The sequence below is a fragment of the Suhomyces tanzawaensis genome, assembly GCF_001661415.1.
Source record: "Suhomyces tanzawaensis NRRL Y-17324 unplaced genomic scaffold CANTAscaffold_1, whole genome shotgun sequence".
NCBI classification, from domain to species: domain Eukaryota; kingdom Fungi; phylum Ascomycota; class Pichiomycetes; order Serinales; family Debaryomycetaceae; genus Suhomyces; species Suhomyces tanzawaensis.
Genome location: NW_017963636.1, coordinates 120,923 through 142,584, shown reverse-complemented (window position 1 = coordinate 142,584; position 21,662 = coordinate 120,923). Strand labels below are relative to the sequence as shown.

Genomic DNA, 21,662 nt, shown 5'->3' with positions numbered 1-21,662 from the left:
TTGGTACCGGAAACCATCTTACCGTAATTCTTAGGTAGTTGAAATGTTACCAGAATTAATTGGTATAGCATTTTTGGGGGAATAGAAATTTTAGCATCTGTATACCGGGAATAATCTGTTAGGAAACGTAGGAAACGTATTATCTTATAATGCTTAACATTGAATTTTACAAGGAAAAATAGTCCTAGTACTTTATTAGGTGATATGTACCCTCTAAGGTGTTTCTTCGAATATGATTTATTCTAAATTCAAGAATATGTGAGATCTGAAGGTGGAGTCTCAATACATGAAAAACAGTTTAACTGTTTATTGTACCATGACCAGAACAGCTAGAGTCTCCTGGGAAATGAGCATACATTTCTCAGTCAACCTCTAATAGAGGGTGGGTACATCCATCTGTTTTCCTAGATACCTGTGGTTAGACAAAGCCTAGATTAACTGTTGGTCGTCGGTCAACGGACTATAACTTTTACACTATGAAGCTCTCATGAACATCAATGACATTTTATCAGCCCTATGAGGAATCACTTGCTCTGGTGCTGTGTTTATTGTATACAATCAAACCGGCCCAATTGTAATATACATGCCACTTCACGTAACAGTGGGGTATGTCCTCAGTATAATTTCCGGCTGATACAGTTAATTCGCAACAAATGTGCCTGCTGGTTAGTCCCCGATAAATCCCAGTACCTAGATCCAATAATGTAGCAATCAATTTAAGATCCGTATTCAAAATTAAAATTCAAAATTACAATTGAATAGATATTTTCCGTATTCTCATTTTCCTGGATGTGGCCATCCCATCTTGGTCCCTGGTGGCTTTTGTTCCTTTTTATGGCTCACACACAGTTGCCAAATTCCTTTTTCGTCTAGACTTTTCTGTTGTTCTATTTACTCAACCTTCAGACACTTTTCACACTGACAGTAGGCTCTGAATGCGTAAATGCAAGGACCAGCACCTACTGCTTTTTTTAGACTTGCCCCTGGGAATGTTGCTTGTCAATATCCCGAAATAGCCTGCATTTCGAACTGCTTCCTAATCTATACCGCATAAACCACACACAGTCCTGAAAATAATGCCTTTTATGCCGTCTAATTACGATTGTGTATTCTGTTTTTGTCTTTAGCCTTTTCTGATCGATTGTTTATTCTTGGTGGAAAAATGTATATCACTTGGCATTAACAATTCTTTCACTTAGTTTTGATCAGTATGTTGTTAAATCCCTGAATACTCCTTCTGGGTGTTTGGTTGCTTGCTCGGGGTACCAGTTTAATCTCATTTCTTGCCTAATTGGTCGGTTTCTTAATTGCTGGTATACTGTTTTAGTCTCTTTAACCACCCATTCTGCTTGGCCGAAGAAGTGCAGTGTTGCAACTTGCTTCATAATTCGCCATTAATGGAAGGAAGCATACCACTTGCTCATGTTCTTACACTATTTTCACTGGCAATCACCCTTCTCTTACTTATCAATTGTTCGATATCTCTACTTGAAGCATGTCTGACCTCTTCGCTGAGACTGAATACTCACTAGCAGCAATCGCAACCGTTCTTCCTTCTACGCCAGCTTGGCAACGCCAATATATTCACAAATATATACAAGAAATAAAACAATAAATAATCATAACGTCTTCGCGGTGCCATCACACTTGATATGGAGGAGGCGAGTCAAACTGGATCCTCTTGTCCTTCTCCTTTTCCATTGTCAATTCGTGGAGCTTGGAATTGATCTTGGCTATATCAAGATAGTTTATGGACTTCTTATGCTGCAAGTCTCTGTCCCGGAGCTCTTTGCGGAGAGGGGAGGTGGAGATGGGCTGGCTGTTTGGAAAATTAAAGTAGCTGGTGCCCAATCCGACGCTGGTCAACAACGACGAGGTATTGGGAGCATCATATTTCTCAGATTTCACTGGCTTGAAGTCATGGACTAATTCAGGGACCTCGGCCCTGAGCGGTGGGCGTTCGGCCTTAAGTTCAGGGTATGGCTTCATGAGCTCATGATACAAATCACGCGATAATCGGATAGGTTTGGGGTGAACCACAATAGGCTCTTGCTGCACAGGCTCGTTAATAAGAGTGGAAGTATCGGAATATTCGGATTCGGTCTCGGACAGCTGTGAAGTCAGTTCCGAAACCGGTACAGATGCAACGGGTTGGGTAGAGCTGGTAGTCTTCTTCTTGCCCAACTTGACGGTTCTTCTCTTTGGCCTCACCACATTGTTGTTCTTGCTGTTGTTCACTCTATAATAACTGTTGGTTTGAATGGTGGAAATTTCACTTAAAATGGTGTCAGTCTTGGAAAAGTTCTTGTTGATCAACATCTCCACAGGAATACCGTTGCTGTTTGCAGCGGGTCCAACCTCTTCATTCAAGATCGAGTAGAGTGAGTTCGACAAGTTCGGCACATGCTTGTTCAATTTATCTAAATGAGACCTTTGAATCACGTTCTTCAACTTGGGCACGTTCAAGCTGAGAGTTTCTCTAGAATTGAATAACTTCAAGTTCTTCTGTAAGTTTTTGGAGGAGTAGACAAACGGCAAATCCGTAGGCAATTGGGTAGTTCCCAAGTTCAAGTCAGCTGCCAAGTTTATGGAGAGTTTGGAGTGGATGTCGTTGATGTTGTCCAAGGAAAGGTAGTTCAACGAGAGCTGGTGGATCAACGTGGGTAAAGTTTCTCTAAACAAGTCTCTAATTTGGTTCTCAATTTGTTTCTGCAAGAAGTTGGCCAAGACTTGCACAGTGTCGAAGGTGGAGGATACCTTAATGGAGTCCAAGGGGTCATTTCTAAACACCAAAGTCAACCCTTTAGTCTTGCTGAATACAATAATACCAATCCCACTGATCTTGATGTCACTTAATTTCAAGTCCATGGGCAAGGCAAACTGCTCGTTGGATAACCCGAACTCGGGGGTCACGAAGGTGGAATTGCCCACCTCCTTGTCCAAACTGTTGGAGTAGTAGATGTTGAGCGGGTTGGCCTGGACCTTGGTGTGGAGAGTCAAGTGGAAGTCGCCCTCGTAGTTGATTTTGAAGATGCCTCTGAATCTGTCTCTGTCCAATTCGCCGATCTCGAGGATCTCGAAGTTGGGAGCTACCTTGCCGAAGTTGAGGTCCTTGATCAGAATGCCTGAGGCAAGGATGTTGGGGGACTTGCCCAGATTCAACGCAGTGGTCAAGAGTTCTTTGGTCCAGCAGGAGAAGTTGTCGGACTCCAAGGTGTTCCAGTTTACTTGGAAAGACATGGCGGGTCAGCTGGGGTTGAGGAAGCCGGTGGAGGCAGGAATGGGACGGTTTCTGAAGTCGCTGGGGGGCAATATAAGGCACAGAACGGGAGCCCAGATGGAACAGTCACCTGATGGTTGTGCTGGAGATTTGGGGCCAGAAGAATGGCTTTTGGGCTGGATAAAAAGGGAGGGTGTAGCCGTAGACGTAGCGGGGGTGGTGGGTGTACGGAACGTGGGGTGTGAGCGACTCGGCTCTTGGTGGTGGGGATACTAACTGGAGTGTTGTGATAGAAAGATTTTTTTTGTGGCACTAGTGATCACATAGACACAAAGGGGTAGCGTCGTGTGCGGCTAATTGCCTGCGCTAAAGTGCGGTCACCCGGGAGTCTGAGACACTGAGACACCCGGGCAGAACGGAGTGGTGGTACGATATGGGAAGCATGGTGGCAGTATAGCAGATGGGTTGCGGCATGGATGTTTGGCTTGTATTCCGAGGCATCCGTTGTGGAGCTATCTGGAGCGGGCTTAAAGTGTAGATCGGATATAGCAGTCGTGGGGTGATAATTAGCCCATTTGGGGCTGGAGTTAGGAGTGGTGGGGGGGGCAATACGCGTCGAATGGGCTGGTGGAGTTAGGTGCGGAAGTAGACATGGAGGCTAGAGAAGTAGGAGGATGAGAGGAGGTATGAGAGAAGACATGAGGGAGTGTGAGAGGAGAATGGGTTCTGGTGGTGGTATTGATGATAAAGATAGTCTAAGGTAGAATAAATTAGAGCTCTCTGTAGGTGTAAATTATGCTATTGGGACGATAAATCAGAGTGCAGTGCTAATTGGCTTATCTTATCATAAGTTAGTGTGGGCTATTTGTTTTTATTTGTGCTTGTACTTGGAGTAATATCGGTGATTAATTGGCTTGTGGTAGAATAATTTAGACTGCTCTATTTGTGTTCATATGTGCTTATCTTGCATAGTTGGCTATTTGTGTTTATTCTATTTATTATATGTTTGTGCTGCTTGGAGAGAGGTAATTATTGATAGGAGTTTTGATAATATACTTCAGAAGGCTTGGTCGTAAAGCTTCAATTCTTGGGGCTTGGCAGACTATGTAATATTGCCATTTGGACCGCATGCTTGACTAGAAATAACATGTAAGCTTACTTTTGCTCGATTTACGTTTATTGGCTCCGTTCGGATGGATTTCTCGGCATCCTCATGGCCTTATGGTTATGTAATTTATTCGCACCCATACGGAAAAGGTGGGACCGCAGTCATTTTGTAGATGGAAGCTGGACTGATGCCTGCCTGCTCTTCTCGCCGCCTTGAGGGCCACCCCCGAAGTTGCTCTTTCGCATTGCTTGGACAAATTCAAGATTAATGATTAGTCACTTGAAAAATAATTCATTCAGCTTATCACCAGAAAAAACGTTTCGTAATTCTAGACTAATGAGTTTACTAGAAAAAACGTTCTAGTCTACTTCATTTTCGAATTTGTCAAATTGTTACCATTCAGAGCACACCCCGTAGTACTAATACTTGTGCACCTTGGAGGTAACAAAAATGCTCTCTCTTGTTCGGATTCAGAGGATTGGGTCCTTTTGAAGTATGGATGTTTACAGACCATAAATAATCTTAGAAACAACGCAATGCTGTCATAACAGAGCATCTGACTAAGCACCACCTGAAGGAGCCTCCGGCCTATCAGGCCATACAAGGCTAATCCCGAGTGACAGCTTTCGCGAAATGACAGTTCCAGTCACGTGACCTCCGCTATAACCACAACCGATGCCCAACATTGGCTCTCCAATGGTGTCAACGGACGGCAACATCTCCCCCAGCGTTCCACAGTCGGTGTTCTACACTTTCACCCTGACTCGGAGCGACGGAGTCCCCGTCTACTTCTCCCAGCTCCGCAACAAGGTCGTGATCGTGGTCAATGTCGCCAGCCTCTGCGGATTCACTCCCCAGTATCAAGAATTCCAACAATTGCATGAAAAGTACAAGCACCGAGGTTTGGTGATTTTGGCATTCCCGTGCAACCAGTTCGGGTCCCAGGAGCCCGAAGACGCTCTGGCAGTACAGGCGTTTGCCCACAAGCATTACGGAGTCACTTTTCCGATCATGAATAAGTTACTGGTGAATGGAGACAGGGAGTCGAAGTTATACAAGTGGTTGAAGGATGAAAAAAAGGGCGACATGGGGTTCCGAGGCGTGCGGTGGAACTTTGAGAAGTTCGTGGTCAATAAGAGAGGCCAGGTAGTGGCACGGTACCCGTCGGGAGTCACTCCGCTACAGTTCGAGTCACAATTGGTGGATTTATTAGATGAGATATAATACAATGGGTGGGGATCAAGATGCCCGGCATAATACTGGAAATGTCTCGCGGGTCTGATGCTTCGCTTCCGGACAATTGCTCCACATGGAGTGTCTAGATACCCATGAAATCCATTCTGATTAATTTTAACCAATGGAGGTTCCAGATACAAGATAGAAAATCTAGTCGTTCCGCATACGTCGCCTCACCCCGAAACAGCCTTGGCCTTCTTCTTGCCCTTGTCCTCGCCCTCTCTCTTTCTCTTCCCGTTCTCCTCCTTCTCGGTCTCTGGGTGTAGTTCCTTAGCAATACATGCCAATAATGTGGAACATCTTCTCGACAACTCGCTCGGATTTCTGCTCTGGAAGAAAAAGTCAAACTGGAACAATGGCGAATCCCGAATGGCCTCCCTAATCCGCTCGTACAAGTCAGGTCTGTCAAGCCCGAATCGGTACATTTGGATCAAAAGGAACCTGTCCTCTTCATCGCTGAACATTCTTTTGTTGGTGGATGCTGGAGGATACTTCAATACTAATTCTTGCAATGGATATTTGTAGAAAGACAACTTTCTCCTTAAGGCTTCCTTCTGTAACTTAACCTTGGTAATCTTTTCCTCGCCCAACTCAATTTGGTTGATGAACTTTTCGTACCCGTCAATATCTTGATAGTTTTTCCAGAATGCCTTGGCATAGTCTCTGACTTCATCAATAGTCTTCTCTTCAAACTCGTTCGCAATGGCCGAAATCGAATTTCTGCCGTGCTTGGCACTTACCACAATAAAGTGGGTGAAATCCCTTCTGCTCCAGCTACTATATCCTTGGCCCAAGAGCTCTTCTTTCAATGCTTTTTCTTCATCTGTCAATGGTCTGGAATTATCAATTTCTTCTTGCTCAATCTTTTGTTCTAATTCCCTCTGGGCTAAAGTATCTGGCTTCCCACTTTTCAAAATAGCCTTGTACTTGGTCTGTTTCTTGTAGTAATTCTTTTCCAACTCATGAAGCTCAAATAATTTGTTGGGGAAGAATTGATGGTCATAGATGTTCAATTGCTTGGGTGGTCTGGGGCCTGATTTTGCAGTATTGGAGGTTCCGGTTCTGTTTCCTCCGGTATTTAATACATCTTTATAGTACATATCAATCGAGTAGTTCTCCTTTCTCTCTCTTTTACCTGGGTTAATCCACGCATGTCCAATATTGGTGATGCCGGCACTGTCTTTCTTTTTGAAATTTTCTCCATTCCACTCGTAGACAGACTCATCATTAGTAAAATTCTGAAGGGCATCCAAGTTCAAGGCCGCGTACTTTTGGTTTAATTCTTGCGTCTTGTTTTCGGAAGATTTCAAAAGTTCTTCAATATCGACTTCGTCTGATTTGTCACCATCATTACCGTTGAACACGTCGCTAGCACCGAATTGAATCATATCCAATAAGTCACCCTTGTGAACAGCCTTGTTCTGGTGTCCTTCTAGAACACCACCATTTCTGCCCTGCTGAATCACCAATTGATCCAAACGTAATTTTTGGGCAGCTCTTTCCAAAACCTTCTCTTCAATCGCATTTTCTGTGATCAATCTAAAAACCTTGACTTGCTTAGTTTGACCGATTCTATGGGCTCTGTCCATAGCCTGAAGATCGGCTTGAGGGTTCCAATCTGAATCAAACAAAATAACAATATCGGCACTAGTTAAATTGATACCCAAACCACCGGCTCTGGTTGTCAACAAAAAGACAAACTTTTCACTTCCAGGCTTATTGTATTCATCAATAGCATTAATTCTATCGGAGTGTTCTGTTTGACCATCAATACGACAGTATTGGTATTCTCTGAAGAAGCAGTAATCTTCCAAAATGTCCAACATTCTACTCATTTGAGAGAAGATTAATACTCTGGAACCTTCCCTGCGGAATTTCTTCAAGAGCTTGTCAAGAATAATCATTTTTTGGGAATTGAAGACCAAATGTTCATCAGTGGTGAATGGAGGGCCAGGTTCAGCACCCTCGAATAAGTAAGGATGGTTGCAGCATTTTCTTAATTGCATAACAATATTCAACAATCTTGTCTTACTCTCTCTTTTACCATTGGCACCATTGACTGCATCGATATCCTTTTCTAAAATCTTTTGGTACCATTTTCTTTGCATATCACTCATTTTGACGTAGACATTCATTTCTTGTTTGGGCAATAACGACTTTTCAACGTCTGCCTTAATTCTTCTTAACAAGAATGGCTTTAACACCTTGTGCAACTGCGACACAATATCTTCTTGAGACTCGTCGGTTTCTTCCGAGCGGCCTCCTTGGAACCATTCGTCGAAGGACTCGTTATCAGCAAAGACATCAGGCAATATGAAGTTCAATAAAGCCCAAAGTTCCCGGAGGTTATTTTGTAATGGGGTACCGGTGATCAAAAGACGGTTCTTACTGTGGAACATTCTGATGATCTGAGATAACAAGGACTCCTCGTTCTTAATTCTGTGCGCCTCGTCGATGACAATATACTCCCAATCAAACTTCTTGAAGGTAGCCTTCTCCTTAATGACAATTTCGTACGACGCAATCACCACGTCGAAATCGCACAGCATGACTCTGTCTTGCAACAACTGTTGTCTTTGGTCCTTGTCACCCTGGATGACCAATACGTTCATTTCTGGTATCCAGCGGTTGAACTCTCTCTGCCAGTTGTCCAAAGTGGACTTTGGCGTGATGACAATGTGGGGACCGTTGATGCCCTTGATGTATCTGAGGTAACCCAAGAACGAGATTGTCTGCAAGGTTTTACCCAACCCCATTTCATCTGCCAAGATTCCCGACAAGTTGTTTTCATGCAACGCAGCCAACCAGTTCAATCCTTGGATTTGATACGGACGCAACTGGCCGTCGACGTACCCAGGACTCTCGGTGAATTCTGTGATCATTGGAGTGTCGACTTCATCCTTCAAGAGCTCGTCATCTTCCTCCTTCTCGGTTTTACGTCTTCTGGCGCCAGCTCCACTGGCACTGTTTCCCAGATTGACCTCGTCGAGGATTCTTCTGAAGAGAGGATCCTTGTTGGCCTTGGCCTCGATGAAGTGCTGGAACAACGACGTCAATCCGAGCAAATACTTGAATCTCTTGCTGGTTTTTTCGATGTCAACCACCGGTTTTTCGGTTTTGGTGAAGTACTTGGTTTTGTTGTTGGCAATGGAGAACGTGTAGGCCTGGGGAGGCTCGATCCCCGGTGTATTCTGGACGTTAGTATGGTGGGAGAATAAGTGGGCTAGCGGGAAACCTTCACCACGATGGTGCCAGCACAGGGCTGGTGGGACGCGTTGAGATGCCACGGCAATTGCGCTGTGGCTCGCGTGGTACGTACTCTCTCTGAACTCGACATCTTGTGGATGTTGTAGGCGTCGAGGATTGCTGATGAAGTTGGCTGTAAATTGATGGTAGTAGTGCGCGTAGTGAAAATCCACGTTTTGGTGTGAGCACCACTGGGAAGCTTATGGGGCAGAGAGAGATAGAGAGAGAAAGAGAAGGAGGAAAAAGGATAGCAGAAGAGGGAGGGATTCGAGATTCGATTGGCTGGACTGGCAGGACTGGCAGGATGGAACGGATTGGCTTTGGTGGCCAGAGCAAGCAGTAAATGCGGATGGGCTGAACCGAGAAGACGCGTCGTGGTTGGCAAAAAGCGAAACGAGATTTTCTGGAATAGATAATCAAGGAGGCAGATATCATGTAAAGAACGCCAGTAGCGGTGAAGATTATTTGGTAGGCACCAGTAGATATAGATATACAAGGTGAGAGATAAATATGTAACAAATTAATTAACATGAAAATCCATGAAATTCATAATTACCTGAAAATGATGTTCGACAGTAGGGCGAAGCATGGCAATGGACTGTGTCCCTGGGGTGTTTGGAAATACCTAAGTGCTGTGAAAAATCGAGAACATTAGGAGCTTTATTTTATGTAAAAAAAACATTAGATTTGAAACTGAATCGGTTAAAATATAAAACTAATTGTTGGTGGAATTCTGGTACAGTTTTGGAACTGTTTCGGTTCAAAATAAAATAAATATTGTTAGTGGGATTCTACGTATGGAGGAGCAGGACTAGCGCAGAAGGGGTGGATTCAAAGCTACTCTTCGGTCCGTGAGGAATTCTCGCCCATCCAGTGGTGAATACTCCTCTGACATCCTATCTGGGACTTCTTAGTCTGTATGATCACTGCACATAGAACTTTGATAGTGAAAGTTGTACAATCCTGGAGAAGAATATGCCTCTTCTTTACCTGATTGTTGTTTGGTGAGCTCTGCAAGCCTTGCTAGCGACTGCTACAATTGCCAAATAATTGACATTTATATTTTCTCAAATTCTCGTAAAATGGGTGCAAATTTACAATGCATGCGAAATACTTCCAATTAGGTCAGTACTAGATCAAGGGAAGCACGGATAGAGTTTCCCAAAGAAGTGAAATATGATGGGTTATTGCCATGAAGGGTATTTCTGGGCATTTGCCCAGTGAAGGATGCTTAGAAGATTGTTCATATTTGGGATCACCAGGAAGCCAAGTTTCACAGATAGCGAGTATGTAAGGCAATTGCTCATACTTGAGGTCACCATTCCCATATAGTAAAGGGATATTTTTCATAATTGGGATTACCAATCCACGTTTCCAGAGAGTAGTGGGTTTAAGTCCATCATTGAGAGGCATCCAGATAGTGAGAATGCCCCTGGTATTCATTTCCCAGTAACACCCTTAGTCAAACCCATCATTTATCTCGAACTCACCCACCCGGAACTTGGCTTCGTTGCGCTTCTCGTAGCCCTCCCTGTTGTGGTAGTCTTGAACCCTTTTCCTGACGTACTCGGTTCCGCCGATAGGCTTAGTTTCTCTGTAGAGTCCCAATCTCTTCAACAAAGGCAGGGGCGCCACCTCGATCTCGGCATTGTCTCCTGGACGCACGAAATAGAATGCACCAATCCTGGGAGCGTCGATCTGGTCTTGGGGTGGTCTCACCACCCGGTGGATGGTGGTCTTGAAGTAGCCTCCCGACCAGAAATTGAGGGTATCGCCTACGTTGCAGATGATTCCTCCCAGCACAGGCTTGACGTACTTCCACTCGCCCGTGGAGAGCTTGATCTGGAGGCCTGCCACCACCTGGTTGAACAAGAGGGTCAAGGTGCCAAAATCAGTGTGAGCACGAGACCAGATGTTTTCCACCTGGGCGTCGTCCTCAGCCGTGCGAGGCGTGTACTTGATGTAGCGAAGCGAGTCGTCGCTGGGGTCGTCGTACAAGTGTCTGGACACGAAGTAGTCCTCGTCGAGCTCGAGAATGAGCGCAAAGAGCCGGAGGAGCTTGTCAGCCACGCCAAACGCTTTGCGCGAAATGTGTTCCAACTTGCGCTGGTGGTTCTGGATGAAGTCGTTGGCGTGGTACTGAGAAAACCGGCCGTCCAGCGTGAACTTGGCGATGTTGAACGTCTCCAAGTTGTCCCTGACTTCCGTGCCGAACAACGCCTTGTTGGCAATGGGCTTGTAGCCAAAGTAGTTTCCCGAGGCAAAGTCCACCTCCACTGCGCGTTTCTGCTCCAAGGTGTAGTCGTCGAAGAAATGCTTACCATAGGCAAAGATTTCGAAGATCTCTTCCTCGGAAATGCCGCTGTTGGTGACAGCCCAGAACCCGTCGTGGCTGCTGCCATGCTTGAGGGTCTCAGCGAGCTCTTGCTTGCCACCAGGCTGGTCCCACTTGCTGAGATCGACCAATACGAGCTCTGCCCAGTCCAATTGCTGGTTTGTTTCTGGAGGCAGGATCCATGGCTGGGGTTGAGGGGTATCGACAGTCATTGGGGAGAAGTCGAGAAGTTGCAGAGAAAGAGTAGAGGGAAGAGAGAACGAGAAAGGACTACAGAGGCAGCTGTGCTTTATAGCGGGTGTGGCTGGAAGGGAGCGATTACGGAAGATGGCGGGCTTTATAGCGGGTGTGGCTGGGAACAGAAGCTTATTGAGAATCACGATACTAGGTAGATTGGATCACGACAAAGCCTGTGTAATAGCTGAAGCTGGTAGGGGGTTGGGGGCGCCACAATAAGAGCCCAGCACGTGACCCGCTAATCCGGACTAATTGGGTGCAGCATTTAGTCGAGGCAGGGATAGGGCGTACATGCAGGTGCATGATGCTGAAGCACAGACATGCCTGACGGAGAAAATACTCGGCGAAAATGTACCTACTCAATAGCATCTCCGAAACTGCGCTGGCACGTGTATGCACTGCCAAAACCATAGGCGAAACGGAAGTAGTGCCCACCACTATGGGCACAAGACTTGGCTGCAATCTAGTCACGGCGGGCCCCTAACCCGACTAGCACCTGGGTCCATTCTCCAGGGCCAAGACCCCGTCCTTCAGTGATGGGTCAGACACCTGATTCTCCCTGCTTGCTCCCCCACTCCCTGGTGCATGATTTGCGTGCAGATCCTCATGCAGATATGCCCACGTATTTTCAGACAGACGGCGATCACCCTGCTTATTATCCTCACTGGTATTATCTTGATGATCCTGTACCGTTCGGTTGTATTGGATGGCCGTTTTGGACCCATCTTCCAATTATTATCCCTGCTACCGTTACAGTTGCCTGACATCCTGTGTGGAAGCATGGAACTACTAACTCCGAGTTCCTCCTGAAGCCTCGTCTTCTGCCAGATGCGCCCCACCAGCTGTCGGACGAGTTCTTTGCGAATCTTCGATTGTGAAGCACCGAACGATCGAAGGCTGTTGGTGGACAAATCCGGCCCAGAACCAAACTCTAAAACATGGCTTGGTTGCAACAAATGTCTGGGCCCATGCCACGACACCCAGGCCAGAATTCTTGGAATCTCATACTGGATACACCCGGTATTAATTATAATAGCCGAAACTTCGCAAATGGAGGCATGTTGAACGTTAGCATATTTTTTTGTGGGTGCCTCTGAAACTACTACTTTATGTGAAACGGACGCATATTTCCGCGGCAAAACACCATACTGGGCAATAAACAGTGGTCACATTTGGGCCCGGACCGAGGTTCGTAAGCCATGCGTTTCTTTTGCTGCGATTCTTGCACTGTGTGCCTCCACGCCTGCCTTAGAACGGTTTCGGGTTAAGCGGGTTTGAGCGGATTTGGACGGAGTTCCAATGACCGGACCGGTTTGGCCAACGTCATCATCCAAGTATTACGAGGCATGAGGCATGTGTCCAGGCTTCTACAGGGAACTCGCCGCAGCACGATGCCAGCCGTATGTCCGATATTTTTGGTGTCCGATCAGACAACGTCGCAGCTGCTCGTCACTCCTCGTGTAAGCTGCACGCACTGTAGTGGTGAATCGACAGAAGCACCTGCAAGCACTGTAGGCAGCCGGGAGAACAAAGCAGATCACCGGATAGGAAAATAAGGTTCTGTAAAGAATGCATTTGATGGCTAAACTATGGCGATTTGGCTGTTGGCATGGGCTTGCTGGTGGGCTGACTTTGAGGTTGCAGCCCTTGTCTTTGTCATGCAGGCTGAGATCGAGTATTTTCGCGGAGTTGATAGAACCCCTAAAAATACATTTAGGGAATGTATTGCGTACTAGGAAATTTGGTGGAAGGGTTCGGCCTGGGCGGAATTAGCACATAATTTTGGGCGTTTATCTTACATATGCAAAGCTATGCACATTAGCCTATTTGGAGCGAGTACCTATTCTGATACCAAGCTAGCAAGCATAGGCAATCGAATTATCTAGTTCTTGGTCAGCCTGCATACCACGGAGGCGCCCGAAGTCATTTATAATTGGAAACCTTAACAAGTAGCTCGACACTCAGGGCCCGAGGTCAAAAGAAATCCGAAGTCTAGACACAGCATTAAAAAATAGTTTTAGGTACATCAGATGAATTTAAGTTAAGCCTCGCGCTCGCAACCGTCTTGGGAGCTTAGCAACTGGGTGCCTTTCCAGATGCAGCAACACCAGCTATTGCAACATCAACAATGCCCACGGGTGCAGCAGGCAGCACCATCAGCAGCACCATCAGCAGCACCAATGCATATTAAGATTTAGGGTCGTATTCGCTTGCAGGGGCCAGACTTGGCCCACCATCTTGCTTCGATGCCGGTTTTGTGGTCTACATCCTCTTAGAAAATACTCCCGTGGTATTTGTATTACTATTGTCATTACAGTTGGTCCCCAACATATGGTTGGGAACTTTACCTATTCATCCTTGGAACAATGTATCTTGTAAAGAAGTCAAAAATGAGTCTAATCACTTTGAACGTCTTCTCCGTTTCTTGCCACAATCCTCTTCCTCCTCCTCCTCCTCTATTCTCTCCCTCTTCTTAAGATTAAACTTGCTGCTTGCATTTGCATGCACCAACTTTAAATGGCGGGTCAAACTGTCACGGCGATAAAATCCTTTCTTGCAGTCACTGTGCTCACAGACAAAAACAATCGAGAGTAACTGTTGCGAGTATTTCAGCAATTCCGGCTTTACATAGCCCTTGGCAAAGTGGTGAGACACAACATGTTGCTTGAGGAGTGCCTTCTTGTTGTATCCCAAAATGTTCATGGGGCAGTCGTCAATGGGACAAATGAACGACCGTGGACAGTAGCGAATAATCTTGTGTTCGTCGTAGTGCTCAGCCAACTCAATAAAGTCCTGGAAGACGGCCGAACAGTGTTGTCCACATTCCATCTCAACCTTGCCATACTTGATAGACAACACTTCGTCCCTGGAGAACTTTTCCAAGAGACGGTCCTTCATGGGTCTGGTGGCTTTGAATCCACTCGAGGCCAGCGGGGTGGAAATAGAAGAGCCAGTAGAAGACGTGGGAGACATGGGCATCATCTGGCCGTGGGCCAAGATGTTAACGCTGGAGTGGCGCTGGGGAAATGCTTTGGTGAAAGCTTTGGCAGCCAAGTCAATCGCAGTAGTGACGTCCAAAGAGGGAGTAGCATCAAACACCTCTGTCTTGGTGGACGAGCGCTTCTTCTTGTGTCTGTTCTGGACCTGGTTGTCGATCAACGCACAGCGTTGTTTCTGGAGTTGTATCTGCAATTGTCTCTGTTGCTCCTCCACAATCGACAACTCGGTGCTCATAGAAATCGGGTCGGCTTTGATCCCGCCATAGCTCTTGGGACTGATTTCATGGACGTTGCTAGCTGGTACCACCTGGAAGTCGTAGTTGAAGAAACCGTCGTGCAAGCCGTCGCCTCCCATGTTGTACAACAACGAGTTGTTGGTGGCTTGCCCCATGTTGTCGTACATGGTGTCCAAGAACAACTGGGCCTCAGGCGAGGTGGGAGGAGTCACCGGAGCCGACTCTCCCACAGCACCAACAGCAGCCGCTTGTGGCTGCAAGCCAAAGGTGCTCATGTTGTAGTCCAAGGTCTGCCCTCCTGTGGCAGAACTTACCACCACAGGAGATACCATCAGTCTCTTGTTAGGCTGAGCAAAGAGATTCTGCCCAGGCAGCGACGCAAAGTATTGGTTCATGGGGCTGTTCTGGCGGTATGACTGGCCAAGCTTGAGCTGGAGGTTGATGTTGTCACGGACCAACCCGCTGGTGGGGTTGAAGGTGAGGGTGTTGTCAAGCAAGTCTTGTTGTGGTAGGGTATTGTTGTTGTTGAGGGTGGTGGCAGGGTAGTGGTCAAAGAGTTCTGGGTGTAACGAGGAGTCGAGGAAGGCAAGCGTCGAGTTTTCCATGCCCTGATAAGAGGTAGCAAACACAGGATACAGGGTAGCGGAAGTGTCTGAGGTGACGTCGGAGCCGAAGCCCGAGTAGGACGACGAAGACTGTGGTGGTTGGGTATGGTACATGGGTCGAAAAGAATGGAAGTGATAGACGGTAAGAAGTGAGTATTCACAGAATTCGATGGAGTAAAAAGAGGCGATAATTGTTGATAATATATAGTCAGATCTCACGCAAGATTTATCTTATCGAGTTTGTTTGTAAAAGGCTGGGGAATAATTTTGCAGACGCCCAGCAAGAAACAAGAAGGAAAATATGCAAGTCTAAAAAATTCGGGGTGACAAGGGCACATACGCATGCAACCTAAAACTAACAAAGCGTTTACGATCGAGACAATCTACGCATAACCCTGCAGCATAATGTGGCCCTGAGCCTGCCGCCTTTATTATTTGCATCACTGGGGATGGCGCGTATTGGGTTACCACAACACGCCAGTTGCCACCAAGCACTCGCAACCAGATGAAACAAATAAAACCTGCTTTGTGAGAGCCGCTAATAGGGTTGGCTATTGTAATAAGGTTATGGCAGGTCAAGCCGTTGCATCTGCATCATACGATTTGGCGAAGCCCGGGCGAGCAAATCCCGCGGTAGTGTGCCGAGGTTCGCCGTAAAGCCGTGGTCTAGGGCTGCAGCCACCCATCACGGCCAGACTCCAGACAGACACTTGCACTGGCATCGAAACGCGGGATTTAGATATCGGTTACGTTGCACACCGCCCTGCAGCTGCACCCTGGTAGCCCAGCATAACTGGAGGGAGGTAATCAGAACGAGTACGCACATTTTCTTTAATAGGCATGTACAGTACCTAATATGCACTGGGTGGTAGAAAGGGTCCAGTGCACGTTCCCCACACACATCACCTGTCTGCAGCATAATTACGAACAGCACCAGATTCTGCTCAGGGGCGGCGCGCCGCAAGGCTACAAATCCGTGAGGCATTTACTGGTGGCACCTGGAGGCTGGGATGGGGCTGGTGTTGTTGCAGCAAGAAGTACACCTACGCAATGGAGGCCATCTACCAAGAATAGCCAGACGCTTGCCAGCTCCAGCCTCCAATGGTGGAAGCCGCTAAAACCTAAAATTGGATAATTTTACACCCCTGGCAATTATGCCGCGACCCTCTTTGTCTTTTCAGGCACTTTTACAACCGAATCCCAGCCGCCTGCACAGATAGCCGCACACAGTTACGTACCGGTTGCAAATTAAGGAGCTGTCCACCCCCTGCAAGCCTGCAAGGCCTATTTCTACATTGAGCTATATTGTCTGTATTGAAGTGTCCGTCTGGACCTAAATGGTAGACTCGCTGTCGGTCTTGTGGGTGATCACGTCACGGCGTCTGCCCTCGTCCAAATTGACCTCGCTCAACTTGACCCACTTGGTGCGGTTGACTAGCTTAAAGAAGACAAAGAGCACCCCAAAGAAGGGCAACAACACGTACGCATCCACCCAGTTACCAGCATCAAAAGGCTTGAAATACGACCACCCTTGGATGAGCGCCAAAAACACATTCAACACAATTCCAAGAATGGGAAGGTACGGGTACCACAATCCCTTATAGGGAAGTTCGTCCACAGACCGGCCCTGCAACTTCCACGCCTGTCTGAAGCGGATGTGGTAGAAACACACGTTGCCCCAGACAATAAACACCGCCACACCTGACAAGTTGACGATGTAGTTGTATGCGTTGGCTGCGCCGGTACTGACATTCATCATCGACAAAAATCCGAACGCGTTCATGAGAATCACTGCCAAATACGGCACCCCCTGCTTGTTGACCCGTCTTAACACTTTGGGTGCGGAACCTTCCGCTGCAAGGTTGACAATTGTACGCGACCCGATATAGATCGAGCTGTTGATGGCACTAATACAGGTGACAAGGATAAACGCGTTGACCAAGTGGGCGCCTCCCGACCAGCCTGCGTGGGTGATGGCGATGGTCATGGGCGACTTCAACACCTTGGTGGAACGAGCTAAGGCCGGGTCGTTGTAGGGCACGGTGATACCGTAGGTGATGGCAATTCCCATGTAGATGACCAAGATTCTCCAGAATGTCTGTCTGATGGCGCGCGGAATGGCCTTGGAGGGGTTTGCAGCTTCGGCTGCAGTGATCGCCACGATCTCGGTTCCCGAGTAGAAGGTGGACGCAAACACAAACGTGTTGACCACGCTCTTGAACCCGTTGCTGAAGGGGCCTGGGTCGTTCCAGTAGTGGAACCCGAACGCCTTGGTGCCGCGGATACCTCCCGCCACGTACACGATGGAGAAGATGTAGAAGGCCACGATGCCGACGATCTTGAACAACGCAAGCCAGAACTCGGCCTCACCAAAGGCTCCCACCCCCAAAAACTGGAACGCAAGGAACGCAAACCAGAAAATGAGAATGTAGCCGTAGAGCGGTACCTGCGGCCCCCAAAACTGCAAAATGGCTGCCACTGTGTTGTATTCGTTGGCCAAAACAGCGATCCAGATAATCACGTAGTTCCAGCCCACGGCGCCTCCGTACGCCCTGTCCACGAGCTTGTTGCCCAAGGTGGAAAATGTGCCTCCCGTGGGATACAAGGTGGCCAACTCGCCCAACGACTGCATCATGGTGAACGCAATCAATCCCATGACGCCGAAGCCGATGATCAAACTTGCAGGGCCGTTGGACAATGCAAACGACGCACCAATGAGGATTCCGGGCCCGATGATGCCTGCAAGGGCAATGAGCGAAATGTGTCTATCTTTGAGCTGACGCTTCAAGTGGGTGTTGTGGTCGATGAGCGAGTCGTCCTCGACGACCGACGACACGCCGGTGTGGATGACGTCGCTGTCGTCCTTGTCTTCTGACTTGAAGAAGGGCATGTCCACGAGTAGTGTCTGGTCGTTATGCGCAAGTGGCGTGTTGACTGTCTGAACTGTCAAGTATTATGCCACCGGTGATGCCAAGTGTGTTACTGTCTGGTGACTTTTGGTGTGTTACACTGTCTGTCTGGTGGTATTATTCCAGGGTCTGTCTTGCTCCACAAGTGTGTTCACTGTCGGTGTGTTCACAGTATATCCTGTCAGTAGTAGTGTAATTCACCCAGCTCTGTACTCACCCAAAAACAGCCGTTTCCTGTCTTAAATAACCGAGCATCGCATCCACACTCATGTAAATTAAGGCGAAATTGTCTGCCTATACACACTCCAGGGGCGGCGCCGCCCAAGTTCCTATCCTGACGGCCGGCCGCTGATTCTCGGGGCGTGGCATGACCTATGAGGTAACTCCGCCGTGGAGAAACTCCGATGAGATTGCTCACTGGGAAAATCCTCGATGGCATACTCGCACGTGATCTTATCGACTGGGTGCCACAGTGGCATGTGCCTATTTCCAGCGGGCGGTGAAGCATGGATGGTAGGCCTGGGGGTCCTGGAGGGCCCTGCGGCGGTGCTGGGGGTCATGGGCATGCCAAGTGTGCCCAAACACCCTTACTACCGTGCTCAATCTCCATTCTGGATTTGCTCAATTATTACAAAATGACGACACCAATTAATGCTCTCAAATAAGCTTCTACCCCATTCGTGAGAATGTGCCTATTGTCTGCATCGAGGGCTTATCAGACGCCAGTCCTAGGTTATGCTGCAGGAATACGAGGAGAGAATATGCTGATGGGATTCTCGGCACTATTCAGGGTCCAAGCCAGAAATCGCCACAATAAAGGCACACGGCGATGCAACGCCCGCTGTCGGCTCTGGCAAGGCACCTCCGATACTGCAGCCGGTGCCTGCTGAAGCGAACCGGCTGGTGCGACTATTCTAACCTATTCTACCCTCCAGCGGACCACTCGAGATCCAAACCCCGTCCGACGGATAGACCCTTTCTCGGCGGGTGTAACCGGCGAGCCGAGACATTGGGTCGGACATTTCCTGGGCACAGGTGTCACCAGGCCTAGAATCTGCCGACACCTACAGATACAGACAGGTACGAGAACTTAGATCCAAAACAGACAAAACACCTGCCAGGCTCGCAAACTCCACTGCCAAGCACATCCAGCTGTAGCCCCAATCCGTCTTCCAGAGCAAGCTCGGGAGCACGACGAATGTGGGCACGATCCAGCCATCGGGTCAAACGAATGTATCAAAGCCATTTGTCCGATGGAAGGCTTCCTCTCCTCCATAATTAGACCCATGATTCCATGGAAGGGAATATGAGGCAGAAACAGGAGTGTTTCTACAGTACTAGTATGGTACGGTTGTGTATTGACTACTTGGTGGTGGGTGAAGGATGAGATTTTTCGGCTTATATAGGGTGCGCGGTTACCCGGACACCCTTTTAGGGCACCGAAAGCTCGGACGTAGTTGGTGCAGCTTGCGCAGTATGCGCTGGACGAATGCAAGTTGGGCACTCTGCCATTCAGACAATTTTGGGTATAGTATGGATTTTTGCCGAATCCAACAGTAATAAGCTTGGATTCGACAAACGTGGGGACAGTGCAATATTTGCTGGAGAATTGCCGCAGAAGCTTTATTATCTTTTAATTAGGCCATTTTTGGAGTATTATTTGTGGAGTAGAATGGGCAAATTCACCGTGAATGACAAGACAATCAATTCACAAGATGAATAAAATAGTATTATTTGCGGAGTAGAAACAATCCCAGCCACCGCCACAATGTAGACATCCAATCCTGGCCAGCAGTGTCTAATGATAATTAATTATACAGTGGAATTGCGAATAGCTCATTAAATCAGTTATGGTTAACTTGATAGCACCTACTACTTGGATATCCGTAATAGTACTGACCAATTTATGCTTCCATCATTTCTGAGCGGCACAAGCACGATGGTACAAATTTCTGGCTTCAGTCACACTGAATGGATACTGTTGTCCGGAAATTGACTCACTGAATGTAATTTTCGAATAATCAGCTCCAGACGATGTCCAGAAATCGATTCAGTCAGTGCCTGAATTATTAAATTGTGTTCCAGATATTGACCCAGTCACAGAATAAACTCACTAATTCCAGGGATTTTTTGTTGCAGTCACTGAATCTACTGATTAGTATGAGCATATCAGATTTAAAGCTCCTCAGCAACTGATCTAAAGCACTGTTTTCCGGTTATTGTATCAGACTTCGAGTGCATTTACTGTTGTACATGCATATTGGCTTCAGGCCGTTTCCCGCAAGAAAGTCACTGTCTAATTTATTGAATTGTTTTCCAGATATTGACCGAACCACAGAATAAACTCCTTCCAGGCATATCATTGCGGTCACAGAATAAATTCACTTCCAGGTACCATTGCAGTCAAAGAATAAATTCACTCTGTTCCTCACATTATCTTTCCACTGTATAATAAATTGATTTCCAGATCTCATCTCAGCCACTATTCTACAACCTTTACGAACGTGCACATTGCATTAGAATTGAATATAAATGGATACGCGAGTTGGGCCATTTGAGTCAAGACCCCACGGGGTCCTTTCCAGCACATCTGGCTGGCTGGTGTATAGTATATAGATTCTGGAAGTATGAAACAGTACTTTTCAGCGAATTAAACACAAATAACGCCCGACTATTTGGGAAGTATGAAACAACACTTTTCGAGTCGGAGGAAAGTAACCAAAGCGTTTTTCAGTTACCATCACGTCTATTCCGGCCTCAAATTAGATCTCCTAGGCGCTTCCAACGGATGCAATTGTGCCAAGTAGGTGATAGCCCACATCAAATAGCACATGGCCAACCCCAATATCACGGAAGACCTCCACACGGTTTGGTTTGTCTTTGGAGCGAAGATCCAGGCAAGCGTGGACAAAAGAGCCGTGAACACGAGCCCAAGAACAACTAGGTAACTGGATGTTAGTACTGAATAGAGACTAATAAGGACTGTTTTGGGGACTGGCATATGGAGACAATGGAGAGCAGTACCAGACTGGCTTCAAAGTGGCACTCGGCTGGTACTGGACTCAGAGCAGCTTGAAACAGACTAGTACTGCTGGAATACAGACTGGTACTTCAAAACAGACTGTTGAATTGATGCAGACTGAGTCAATACTCAGACTGGTACCCAATTCAGACTGGCTTCAATACAAACTTGTCCTTCGATTCTGAGACTGGTACCAAATCCCTTGAAGCACTGAAAGCAGCCAATCCTCTGCAACAAGCCAATTTCGAGCACCCAATCCTGAGCATCCTCTGTAGTATCCTCTCAAGTATCCTCTGAAGCATCTGAAGCATTCGGAAGCAGCCAATTATCAACGCCCACAACTCCGCCGCAGCGTCAGCCTGGCGCAGGTTTTTGGCCCCCAAAGCGTCCATCCATCAGAGGTACCGCTCCCTCGTAGCAAAGCCGCCATTCATATACGTACCCGCTCATCTTATGCTTTTCCTATCGTGTTATCTCGCCTAGAGTCGATTTCGAACTCAACACCCGCG

At 47.3% G+C, this 21,662-nt stretch overlaps 8 protein-coding genes across 8 annotated transcripts; 1 reads left to right on the top strand and 7 right to left on the bottom strand.

Moving 5' to 3' along the window:
• Nucleotides 1-1,641: 1,641 nt before the first annotated feature.
• On the bottom strand, nt 1,642-3,240 carry MDM34 (ERMES complex subunit; the record flags this gene model as incomplete). Its single annotated transcript, XM_020209056.1, has 2 exons — nt 1,642-1,896; nt 1,939-3,240. 2 exons carry the CDS (start codon nt 3,238-3,240, stop codon nt 1,642-1,644), a joined length of 1,557 nt encoding a protein of 518 aa, XP_020066496.1.
• Nucleotides 3,241-5,024: 1,784 nt separating this feature from the next.
• GPX3 (Gpx3p) lies at nt 5,025-5,552 on the top strand (the record flags this gene model as incomplete). Its single annotated transcript, XM_020209166.1, has 1 exon — nt 5,025-5,552. The coding sequence occupies one exon, from the start codon at nt 5,025-5,027 to the stop codon at nt 5,550-5,552; it is 528 nt and encodes a 175-aa protein (XP_020066495.1).
• A 71-nt stretch (nt 5,553-5,623) lies between these two features.
• CANTADRAFT_58207 (chromatin-remodeling ATPase) lies at nt 5,624-8,920 on the bottom strand. The gene is made up of 2 exons (XM_020210770.1): nt 8,884-8,920; nt 5,624-8,755 (listed from the first exon to the last, which is right to left on the bottom strand). The coding sequence occupies exons 1-2, from the start codon at nt 8,899-8,901 to the stop codon at nt 5,738-5,740; spliced, it is 3,036 nt and encodes a 1,011-aa protein (XP_020066494.1). The 5' UTR covers nt 8,902-8,920; the 3' UTR covers nt 5,624-5,737.
• Nucleotides 8,921-10,268: 1,348 nt separating this feature from the next.
• On the bottom strand, nt 10,269-11,357 carry CANTADRAFT_46153 (flavonol synthase; the record flags this gene model as incomplete). Its single annotated transcript, XM_020209298.1, has 1 exon — nt 10,269-11,357. One exon carries the CDS (start codon nt 11,355-11,357, stop codon nt 10,269-10,271), a length of 1,089 nt encoding a protein of 362 aa, XP_020066493.1.
• A 2,425-nt stretch (nt 11,358-13,782) lies between these two features.
• On the bottom strand, nt 13,783-15,336 carry RME1 (Rme1p; the record flags this gene model as incomplete). Its single annotated transcript, XM_020206393.1, has 1 exon — nt 13,783-15,336. One exon carries the CDS (start codon nt 15,334-15,336, stop codon nt 13,783-13,785), a length of 1,554 nt encoding a protein of 517 aa, XP_020066492.1.
• A 1,219-nt stretch (nt 15,337-16,555) lies between these two features.
• On the bottom strand, nt 16,556-18,112 carry AGP3 (Agp3p; the record flags this gene model as incomplete). The annotated part of the gene is made up of 1 exon (XM_020206392.1): nt 16,556-18,112. The coding sequence occupies one exon, from the start codon at nt 18,110-18,112 to the stop codon at nt 16,556-16,558; it is 1,557 nt and encodes a 518-aa protein (XP_020066491.1).
• Nucleotides 18,113-20,877: 2,765 nt separating this feature from the next.
• On the bottom strand, nt 20,878-21,084 carry CANTADRAFT_34102 (H(+)-transporting V0 sector ATPase subunit e; the record flags this gene model as incomplete). The annotated part of the gene is made up of 1 exon (XM_020208573.2): nt 20,878-21,084. A coding segment is annotated over one exon (207 nt), but the record flags the coding sequence as incomplete, so codon positions are not given.
• A 215-nt stretch (nt 21,085-21,299) lies between these two features.
• Nucleotides 21,300-21,545, bottom strand: CANTADRAFT_87371 (uncharacterized protein; the record flags this gene model as incomplete). Its single annotated transcript, XM_020211334.1, has 1 exon — nt 21,300-21,545. The coding sequence occupies one exon, from the start codon at nt 21,543-21,545 to the stop codon at nt 21,300-21,302; it is 246 nt and encodes an 81-aa protein (XP_020066489.1).
• Nucleotides 21,546-21,662: the final 117 nt, after the last annotated feature.